Here is a 12,005-nt window from a genome sequence, read left to right as displayed (position 1 = left end):
AAACTTAACTGACAACAGTCACAAGAATAACTCAAGTAATGTGGTGCATTCTGTATTATTTGAATGGCAGAAATCCAATAAAATGGTCGAAATTTGTAGGAAAATAAATTTGAAAAGTCCTCCACTTCTCTCAAATGTCACACCATAAACAATGAACAGCAAAATTATGCACACAATACAAAACCATAAACTGACAACGACGTTTCGTACTTTGCAAGATTTTGTGCAACAACACAAACTTTTCCCAACTAAAATATTAACATTGTTTCTGTCCAAAATAATTCTGCACCTTTAACAAAGGAAATTTATAATTCAAAATAATTTATGCGTTACACGTGGGGACTTTTCTTTATTGCTGAACGAATACTAACACAATGAATGACACACAATTCAATCTGAGACATCAGCACATACTGATACACAAAGAAGTGTCATGAATTTTATTTCATTTTACATGCTCCAAAAAAAACTGTGTAACAATTAGCAGAACCTGTACGTGTTGAGGAAGTCACAAAGTTATGTTAGGTGAAATCAGTTTAGTAATTTTTAGGTAGTATATTTTACACTTTAATAATTTCCTTGATGTATACATCAATGTGAGAGTTTTTGCCATATCACTAAACAGTAAAGTTCCATTCACATTGTATTTTTTTCTGACAAGCTGCCATCATATAAGGATGACAAAGATGCCAAGCATCTATCACAGCATAGTGACAATATGTTCTCCACATTTACAAATGAACTAACAATTATAGCACATTTCCCAGTTCTACGAACAAACAGTGCATGCATGCAATTACATTCCACATTAGTAAGTTTGTCAGTGTTTTGCACTCAGTCCAAAATTTATTTCAATGCTAATATTTTTGTCCTAAAAGTTAGTTGTCACATTTGCTGTTAAAATTGGAGAATGAAAACAATTTAGACTGTTTAGTATCATCACAATCTAAAGTAGGAAAATATAATAAGGCAAAAAGCCTAGCAAAATCTGTAACCTGCTGAATCTGACATCTCTAATAGGTAACTCAGCCTTCTTTCCAAAGGAAATAACACATCTCACACACACAATAATTATGGCCCCATCATTTATCAAGTACACCTCTTCCACAGGCTGCTGCTTCATCATAATGCAAGGAGTACATTATAAACATTAGAATGTGACGTTTATACGTCACAGAACTGGTGGTCGTCCAGACAGATGAATCATATACAGGCACTTCTGCTGCTTACACATACCAGTCAGGGTAGGAAAGACATACAATAACAGCAAGACAAATTCTGCTGCACAGCATTCAAATACACATCAAGCAATTATAAAAAGGGCTTTTGAGGCATGACTCTGAACAGCAAAAAGAAGAAACAATGAACAGAGCAGTGTAGTTATACAGGTCCTAAACTGATGGGAATACTATATTTAACATTGTAACATTGTGTGTTCAATAAATCTGACAAGAATTTCCAGTCTGTAAAATTATTATATAGGATTGGGTTTAATAAAATATACTCCTGTCAAAGACGATGATCATACAAACTATGGATCTGACTAGAAAACACAATCCTTTGGATTAATATCAGGCACTGACAATGTATCTTACATCAAAGCCTTCAAATATATACAGGTGTCTCCTGGCCAGTCAGGAGACGGAACATTGACGTTGGCATAGTCTTCATGAGAATCTGTAACAAAAAGGCAGTTCACAGATCATTGATTATCACAAATATTTCAATATGCAGAACAACAGTGCTTATTAGAAAAACAGTTGTATCATCACTGCAAAGAACTGCACATTACAGAAAAGCCCACATTTAATCTCACAATGACACCTGATTTTTAACTCTTATCCTTCTTACACTGCTCTCCACATAGGTATGGCAAAGTGCAAAGCAGCCATGTCAAAAGTTATCCACACACAAAAAGAAACGAAAATAATGTAAATGGATAGATAAAAATAAACTCACCAAGCAGCGGCAGTGGAACACACACACACACACACACACACACACACACACACACACACACACACACACACAGGGTTTAACTTCTACAAGCTTTCAGAGCCAACAGCTCCTCCTCCTGACAGAAGAGTTGAAGGGGAAGGAAGAGGGGTGAAGGAAAAGGGCTGGAGAGGCTTAGGGAAAGAGGCACAGTTCAGAACAGTCACCCAGAACCCTGGTTCAGGGAGACTTACCGGATGGGATGAGAAGGAAAGACTTCCTCTCCAACTCTTTTCCTTCACCCCTCTTCCTTCCCCTTTAACTCTTCTGCCAGGAGGAGGAGGAGGAGGAGGAGGAGGAGGAGCCAATGGCTCCAAAAACTTGTAAAAGTTACAACCCTTGTGTGTGTGTGTGTGTGTGTGTGTGTGTGTGTGTGTGTGTGTGTGTGCGTTCCTTGCCGCCACTTGGTTAGTAGATGTTTTACCTACCCATTTACCAGACATAAAAAAGCTATTTATGTATACATAGGGGTTTAAGAAGTATGATATTCCCTTCAAGGATGTTGTATGTGCTGTCTGCAAGATTAATTCTTGGAACTTTGACCAGGCAAAAGAATTAAGAGTCTTAAGGGGGGAGGTGCGGCCAACAGTTGGTTGGAGGCTGGGAGTACCGAGGTATCAAAAGTTAAGTGGATAATATTTTCAACAGGGTGACTGGCAGGCTACTAATGTGTATTTCCATACAAAAATAACACTTCTTTTGACAATAGGTTTCAACACTTTGCGCAAACTTTTAGCTTCTGCATGCTGTGGAGTTTCATTTCCAGGTAGTAATGATGGAGCCACATCATACATATCCTGCAAGTCTCTCAATTAAACATAATGTACTTTCATTGATGCAGTGGTCACAAAGTGATGACAGCTTTCATTATATTCACACTTGGGCTCTATTGGAAGTTCTCTCGGCACTCACTTCTCACAGACCTTATGGAAGCTGAGCTCATGGTCAATCTGGAGAGAAATCAATACTTTAGTAATAACTACTTGCCTGGCTGCTAATACCATCTTGAAGTGATTGTGTACGCTCCCTAGTACCCATGTTCTGTTCCCTCTTTGTTAGCCAAACTTGTTGGACACTTTTAAATTTCTCAACCTACTCCCATACACTACTACACAGAGAAGAATCGTTTCTTTACTGTACTGAAAGCTCATGACACATAATCCACATGGAAATGACTTCTCTTTGCTCCTCCTCCACCCTCAGCAGCAAGTAAACTGACATGCCCAGGAAGAAATGAAAATTAAGATTTAATGTCCTGTTTACACGAACATCATTATAGTTGGAGCATGTAATCTGTCAGCTAGTTCATTACCTAATCTTTTTGATTAATGTACAACCTGAGGAAACATTTTGTGGAAGCATTTTGTAATCCTCCTTAGCTTTTTGTCATTCATGACTTTGATATTGTACCAGCTAGCAATCCTAATTATGTTATTCTTAAAATGACTGCTACATTCCTTAATATTATTATTTTACATAAGACTACCATTTGGAATGTTCTAGAACACAACACAACTACTTACAACCAGTTCAGAAACTTATATGCTTTATTCACGAAATATTTACCTGTAACAACTTGTTCCCATTTGATGAAGATTCAATGAGGATGAAGATTCAGTGAAAATGTAATTGTAATTGAAGTACTAGATCAGCACATTTTGAGAGTGATTGTTTACATAACATATTTTAATAAAATTTCTACTAAGAATGTAGTAATGTCGAAATTCAGTTAATGTTAAATAAATTACTATATTTTGTAAAACCAAATTCCATACTTTTGGAATATCCAAAATTCATAAATTTTAATTATAAATTTAATTAGGTATGTGTTCTAACAATACTCTGAAATATTATGATTGTTGTATGTTATTTTGAGTACAGTGGCAAAGCCCACCGATTCATTTGAGTAGCAGTGTTGTGTTGTAATCAGTCTACCTTACATCATGCAGGTTGTAATTGGAACTATGTATGTATGTGTCTGTGCTGCTTCAATGTACTTCTATGTATTTAACAGTGGAATTAATAAACACAAGAGCATGTGCAAAAAGCTGCCAGGTTATTAAAATATGTTTGAAGTACCCAGGCAAATACAGCAGTTGCACTTCCCACAAGTAATCTTAAAATTTTATTTCAGTTGTATGTTACTAGTTAACGTTTTCACCCCTCAGTGTTGTGCATTGCTAATTTGTACTAATTAAATCATCTGCCATTTTCAAACTCCAAATTACATTAAAGATTATAACTTTTCATAAACTATCAAATGATTGTGTTACAAGCACAAACTGCCATAGTATGAGTCAGGAAGTCAGCCACAATCTTTTCAAGGGTAAATATGGATGACTGGATGGGTATTTCAACCCCACTTCAACGCCTTGACCATGGCACCATCTTATTTGGTGAAATGAAAGTTCAAACTTCAATAGAGTGCAAAGAGTATTATGAGTTTTACGCATGCACACATGTATGCGCATAAATGGAGTATTAATAACCTACATTCAACTTGTCACTATTACTATTAGCATGATTCTGCGTGTCATGATGTATCAGTGCACATCTCTTAACATTTAATTATGTTCTTAAGCTATTGTTGATTTGAGCAAATTAAAGGCAACAGTTAACCTGGGAAGGAGAAGTTAACACAGGTACACGCATATGCACCAAAGGCCGATTGCGTCAAAGACAATGAAAACAGTTTCTGAGACAAGTTCTGGAGAGAAAGAATTCATTAGGGGAGAACTGAACACACAGTTCGGGGACAGACAGACTTGGGTTCAAAAAAGTAATGGGACCAAACACTTTGTTATTGTTGTTGGGGTCTTCAGTCCAAAGACTGGTTTGATGCAGCTCTCCATGTTACTCTATCCCGTGCAAGCTGCTTCATTTCCGAGTAACGACGGCAACCTATTTCCGTCTGAATTTGCTTAGTGTATTCATCTTTTAGTCTCCCTCTACGATTTTTGCTCTCCACACTTCCCTCCAATACTAAATTGGTTATCCCTTGATACCTTGTGTCCTATCAACCGATCTCTTTCTTCTAGTCAAGTTGTGTCACAATTTCCTCTTCTCCCCAATTATATTCAGTGCCACCTCATTAGTTACATGATCTACCCATCTAATCTTCAGCATTCTTCTGTAGCTCCACATTTCAAAAGCTTCTATTCTCTTCTTGTCTAAACTGTTTGTCATCCATGTTTCACTTCCATATATGGCTACACTCCATACAAATACTTTCAGAAACAACTTCCTGACACTTAAATCTATACTCGATGTTAACAAATATCTCTTCTTCAGAAACGCTTTCCTTGCCATTGCCAGTCTACATTTTATATCCTCTCTATTTCGACCATCATCAGTTATTTTGCTACCCAAATACCAAAACTCATCTACTGCTTTAAATGTCTTGTTTCCTAATCTAATTACCTCAGCATCAACCGATTTAATTTGACTACGTTCCATTGTCCCCATTTTGCTTTTGTTCATGCTCATCTTGTTGCCTTCTTTCAAGACACTTCCATTCCGTTCAACTGTTCTTCCAAGTCCTTTGCTGTCTCTGACAGAATTACCATGTCGTGAGCAGACTTCAAACTTTTTATTTCTTCTCCCTGGATTTTAATTATTCATTATTAAACCTACTCCTGCATTACCCCTATTTGATTTTGTATTTATAACCCTGCAATAGGGGAGAGAGAGTGGCAGATATGATACGCGAGTTGGGATGGAAGTCATTAAAGCAAAGACTTTTTCGTCGTGGCGAGATCTATTTACGAAATTTCAGTCACCAACTTTCTCTTCTGAATGCGAAAATATTTTGTTGAGCCCAACCTACATAGGTAGGAATGATCATCAAAATAAAATAAGAGAAATCAGAGCTCGAACAGAAAGGTTTATATGTTCGTTTTTCCCGTGCGCTGTTCGGGAGTGGAATGGTAGAGAGATAGTATTATTGTGGTTCAATGAACCCTCTGCCAAGCACTTAAATGTGATTTGCAGAGTAATCATGAGGATGTATATGTATTCACCTGACCAGAAGTCCTGTTCCTCCTGCCACCGGACTTCACTAATTCCCACTATATCTAACTTTAAAGCTATCCATTTCCCTTTTTTTCTAACCTACCTGCATGATTAAGGGATCTCTTATCTGATATGTAGAAAGCCAGTTTTGTTTCTCCGGGTAATGATGTCCTCCTGGGTAGTCCCCGTCTGGAGACCTGAATGGGGGACTATTTTACCTCCAGAATATTTTACGCAAGAGGACGCCATCATCATTTAACCACATAGTAAAGCTGCATGACCTTGGGAAAAATTAACAGCTGTAGTTTGCCCTTGCTTTCAGCCCTTGACAGTACCGGCACAGCAATGCTGTTTTGGCTTTTGTTACAAGGCCAATTCAGTCAATCATCCAGACTATTGCCCCTGAAGCTAGTGAAAAAGCTGCTGCCCCTCTCCAGGAACCACACATTTATCTGGCCTCTCAAAAAATACCCCTCTGTTGTGGTTGCACATACTGCACGGCTATCTGTATCGCTGAGGCACACAAGCCTCCCCACCAGTGGTTATGGTACACGAGATACAAAAGAATTTCTCCTACACTTCTGCATGAGGTGTGGTTTAGTTGTGCGAAATATTTGGTTTAAGAAGAGTGTCAGTCACATGATCACAAGACCAGTTGGAACGGACTATTTAAATCTACCACTGTCAATGAAGAAAGAAGCAGACCAGTGATACTAAATAAGAACTCTACCAATGAACATAAACTGTTAGTAACAGACTTTAATAGTATTCATAGACCCAAGATAACTGGTAGAAACTTACCAATGATCAAAGTTAGGGAGCTAACAAAACTGATGAGAGAACGGACAGTCATGGCTCTGTAAGGTGCCAACTACCAATAGATGAAGAGCAGAGTGGAAAGGTTGAATGGACTAGATTTAAGAATGTGCTGGTGAACACAGCAACAGAGGTCTGTGGAAAAACATCTTTGAGAGTCACGGAGAAGGAGATACCATGATGGGATAAATTACTGAGAACATCAATTTAAAAAGTTCCACGCCAGAAAGAATAGGATAAAAGGAAAGACAAGCTAGAACAAAAACAAGATGAAGTGAAGATCAGTTGCCTCTAAAAAAGAGTACCAGGACAAAAAAGTTTGGAGTCAAACAGGTACTAGAAGAGGAAAAAGGAAATTATTGGGAGAAATTTGTCCAACTGCTGCAGGAAGACAGGATAACATAATATGAAACTGCTGTTCAGAGTGGTGCACAACATATGAAAATCTTTTTCTCCGCGAAGGTCACCACAGAAGACGTCAGTGAAAATCTAAATAGAACAGAAGAAAATGTAATGAAAGAACCAATTTGACCACCTTCCAAACAGATACCAATAAATGACAGAAACAACTAATGAAACCTGCAGAGCAAAAACCTGTTTTACCCGAGCACAGACATAAGTGTGTTGAAGATGCTGAATAGGAAATCACCAGAAATTATTAAGTCAATGTGGAAATAAAAAGTAACTGTCGAAAGTATTACAACCATATAGGAAAAACTTTTTACTTACAGTAAAGAAGAAACATCAGGTTGCAGACAGGCACAATCAAAAGACACTCAGATATGTTTTGGCCACAGCCTTCATCAGTAATAATAATAACGGCGTGTGACGAGGGCCTCCCGTCGGGTAGTCCGCCCGCCAGGTGCAAGTCTTTCGAATGGACGCCACTTCGGTGACTTGCACATCAATGGGGATGAAATGATGACAATAAGGACAACACAACAGCCAGTCCCTGAGTGGAGAAAATCTCTGACCCAGCTGGGATTCGAACCCGGGCCCTTAGGATTGACAGTCTGTTGCACTGACCACTCAGCTACCGGGGGCGGGCGCCTACATCAGTAATACAAATACACACATGCACGCACGCACACGCACGCACACACGCACGCACGCGCGCATACAGAAGACCACCAACTCCTGTCTGTCTGAAATTTGACGTGTCATCTTTATGGTAAGTAGCAATTTGTCTTTTCCTACATGGTTGCTATTCCTACCTGGAGTTTCCATTGTTTGATTTAAGGAAAAACTTATTTTTCATAAGGCCTGAAAAACAGATGAGAAGATTCCAGAATATATATTAAGTACAATATTGAAAACACACTTTGAAAAGTAACAGTACTGATTCAGGGAAAAGAAGACAACAACAAACCTAATCTTCAGTGCATTTAAGTTGATGGAGAAATACTGAAAATAAGGTAAAGAGCTGATCCTAGTGGTTCTTGATACTGAGAAGTCATATGTCAGTGTGAAAAGATGAAGGACCTGGGAGCACCCGAGAAACCAAAATGTGCCTGAAGGTTTGGCAAGAAAGACTCCAATGCTGTATGAGCAGTATACTACCCGTGTGTGATTTGGTAAAGGCCATTCATTGTAGTTTCAGGTAAAAAGTGGACTCTAGCAAGGTAGTGCTGTGTTGCCACAACTGTTTTTATAACAGTCACAACTTGCGCCATAGGGTGGTGGGGTTTCGGGTTCTGCTGGATAGGTAAGGAGTCCACTACACGCAGCAGGCGGCTACATGGGTAGCAAGGGTTGTGTGGCGTGGACTGGGTGGTTTTTTAAGTTAGATGGCCTTGGGCAAGTACAGAAAGGGCAAAGTCAGGACACGTGGGGACCAAGCAGCAATCGGTACTGTAATTGTAAACTGTCGAAGCTGCATTGGTAAAGTACCGGAACTTCAAGCGCTGATAGAAGGCACCGAAGCTGAAATCGTTATAGGTACGGAAAGCTGGCTGAAGCCAGAGATAAATTCTGCCGAAACTTTTACAAAGGCACAGACGGTATTTAGAAAGGATAGATTGCATGCAACAGGTGGTGGCGTGTTTGTCGCTGTTAGTAGTAGTTTATCCTGTAGTGAAGTAGAAGTGGAGAGTTCCTGTGAAATATTATGGGTGGAGGTTACACTCAACAACCGAGCTAGGTTAATAATTGGCTCCTTTTACCGATCTCCCGACTCAGCAGCATTAGTGGCAGAACAACTGAGAGAAAATCTTGAATACATTCCACATAAATTTTCTCAGCATGTTATAGTCTTAGGTGGAGATTTCAATTTACCAGATATAGACTGGGACACTCAGATGTTTAGGACGGGTGGTAGGAACAGAGCATCAAGTGACATTATACTGAGTGCACTATCCGAAAATTACCTCGAGCAATTAAACGGAGAACCGACTCGTGGAGATAACATCTTGGACCTGCTGATAACAAACAGACCCGAACTTTTCGACTCTGTAAGCGCAGAACAGGGAATCAGTGATCATAAGGCCGTTGCAGCATCTCTTAATATGGAAGTAAATAGGAATATAAAAAAAGGGAGGAAGGTTTATCTGTTTAGCAAGAGTAATAGAAGGCAGATTTCAGACTACCTAACAGATCAAAATGAAAATTTCTGTTCCGACACTGACAATGTTGAGTGTTTATGGCAAAAGTTCAAGGCAATTGTAAAATGCGTTTTAGACAGGTACGTGCCGGGTAAAACTGTGAGGGACGGGAAAAACCCACCGTTGTTCAACAACAAAGTTAGGAAACTACTGTGAAAGCAAAGAGAGCTTCACTGCAAGTTTAAACGCAGCCAGAACCTCTCAGACAAACAGAAGCTAAACAATGTCAAAGTTAGCGTAAAGAGGGCTATGCATGAAGCGTTCAGTGAATTCAAAAGTAAAATTCTGTGTACCGACTTGACAGAAAATCCTAGGAAGTTCTGGTCTTACGTTAAATCAGTAAGTGGCTTGAAACAGCATATCCAGACACTCCGGGATGATGATGGCATTGAAACAGAGGATGACACGCGTAAAGCTGAAATACTAAACACCTTTTTCCAAAGCTGTTTCACAGAGGAAGACCGCACTGCAGTTCCTTCTCTAAATCCTCGCACAAACGAAAAAATGGCTGACATCAAAATAAGTGTCCAAGGAATAGAAAAGCAACTGGAATCACTCAACAGAGGAAAGTCCACTGGACCTGACGGGATACCAATTCGATTCTCCACAGAGTACGCGAAAGAACTTGCCCCCCTTCTAACAGCCATGTACCGCAAGTCTCTAGAGGAACGGAAGGTTCCAAATGATTGGAAAAGAGCACTGGTAGTCCCAGTCTTCCAGAAGGGTCGTTGAGCAGATGCGCAAAACTATAGACCTATATCTCTGACATCGATCTGTTGTAGAATTTTAGAACATGTTTTTTGCTTGTGTATCATGTCGTTTTTGGAAACCCAGAATCTACTATGTAGGAATCAACATCGATTCCGGAAACAGTGATCGTGTGAGACCCAACTCGCTTTATTTGTTCATGAGACCTAGAAAATATTAGATACATGCTCCCAGGTAGATGCTATTTTCCTAGACTTCCGGAAGCCGTTCGATACAGTTCCGCACTGTCGCCTGATAAACAAAGTAAGAGCCTACGGAATATCAGACCAGCTGTGTGACTGGATTGAAGAGTTTTTAGCAAACAGAACACAGTATGTTGTTCTCAATGGAGTGACGTCTACAGACGTTAAAGTAACCTCTGGCGTGCCACAGGGGAGTGTTATGGGACCATTGCTTTTCACAATATATGTAAATGACCTAGTAGATAGTGTCGGAAGTTCCATGAAGCTTTTCGTGGATGATGCTGTGGTATACAGAGAAGTTGCAGCATTAGAAAATTGTAGCGAAATGCAGGAAGATCTGCAGCCGATAGGCACTTGGTGCAGGGAGTGGCAACTGACCCTTAACACAGACAAATGTAATGTAATACGAATACATAGAAAGAAGGATCCTTTATTGTATGATTATATGATAGCGGAACAAACACTGGTAGCAGTTACTTCTGTAAAATATCTTGGAGTATGCGTGCGGAACGATTTGAAGTGGAACGATCATATAAAATTAATTGTTGGTAAGGCGGGTACCAGGTCGAGATTCATTGGGAGAGTCCTTAGAAAATGTAGTCCATCAACAAAGGAGGTGGCTTACAAAACACTTGTTCAACCTATACTTTAGTACTGCTCATCAGTGTGGGATCCTTACCAGATCGGGTTGACAGAGGAGATAGAGAAGATCATAAGAAGAGCGGCGTGTTTCATCAACAGGGTAATTTGGTAACCGTGATAGCATTACGGAGATGTTTAACAAACTCAAGTGGCAGACTCTGCAGGAGAGGCGCTCTGCATCGCGGTGTAGCTTGCTGTCCAGGTTTTGAAAGGGTGCGTTTCTGGATGAGGTATGTAATATATTGCTTGCCCCTACTTATACCTCCCCAGGAGATCACGAACGTAAAATTAGAGAGATTCGAGTGCGCACAGAGGTTTTCCGGCAGTCGTTCTTCCCGCGAACCATACGCGACTGGAACAGAAAAGGGAGGTAATGACAGTGGCACGTAAAGTGCCCTCCGCCACACACCGTTGGGTGGCTTGAGGAGTATAAATGTAGATGTAGATGTAGAATGTAATGAACATCACGAAATCTCATACACAGCTTAATGCCTTTGCTTTTGTTGTGGTAACTTGCTCAGTGGAGAAAACAGGGAAACAACTGAGGCTTGATAGCAACAAAATTAGTGAAATCAAAATAGTAATAATCACAATGAATAGGGAAGGGCGATCAGCAAGCATCAAGCTAGGTTTTTATGTCCTAAAAAACATGGAGGTGTAATTTTTAAAAGCAAGAGCTTTTGAACCAGAGTCGTAAGATGTCATTCTTCTACCTACAAGTTAGATCACGTAACACGGGATTCCAAGATGCCAAGAAAAGCAGAATCAGTTACATACAACAAGTATTTCAAAGCAATACTAACATCTAATGTAACTGACAATAACTTTCCTTCTCATCCTGTCCAGTAAGTCCCCCTTGACCCAGGGTTCTGGACGATTCTTCCGAACTCCCATATTTCCTAAACCTCACCAGTACCTTTCTTTCACCCTTCTTCCTTCTCCTTCCATCTTTCTGAAAGAAAACGCCACCACTGGCTTCGAAAGATAGCAA

The 12,005-nt window shown here is 39.7% G+C and overlaps 1 protein-coding gene across 8 annotated transcripts in view; it reads right to left on the bottom strand.

The window, feature by feature from the left end:
* Nucleotides 1-309: 309 nt before the first annotated feature.
* LOC126262221 (uncharacterized) overlaps nt 310-12,005 on the bottom strand; it is a 499,774-nt gene continuing 488,078 nt past the window's right edge. For 3 of the 8 annotated variants that reach the window (XM_049958660.1, XM_049958662.1, XM_049958663.1), the window contains one exon: nt 311-1,677. In XM_049958660.1, coding sequence (XP_049814617.1) covers nt 1,606-1,677 — 72 coding nt within the window. In that variant the 3' untranslated portion in view covers nt 311-1,605. Of the gene's footprint in view, nt 1,678-12,005 lie in introns of all 8 variants that reach the window. The other 5 variants (XM_049958665.1, XM_049958666.1, XM_049958667.1 and 2 more) reach the window with 3 other exon arrangements.

Source organism: Schistocerca nitens, chromosome 6 (assembly GCF_023898315.1).
Source record: "Schistocerca nitens isolate TAMUIC-IGC-003100 chromosome 6, iqSchNite1.1, whole genome shotgun sequence".
Lineage (NCBI taxonomy): Eukaryota > Metazoa > Arthropoda > Insecta > Orthoptera > Acrididae > Schistocerca > Schistocerca nitens.
Note: the sequence above shows the minus strand (reverse complement) of the source record. Positions and strands in the feature narration are given on the sequence as shown.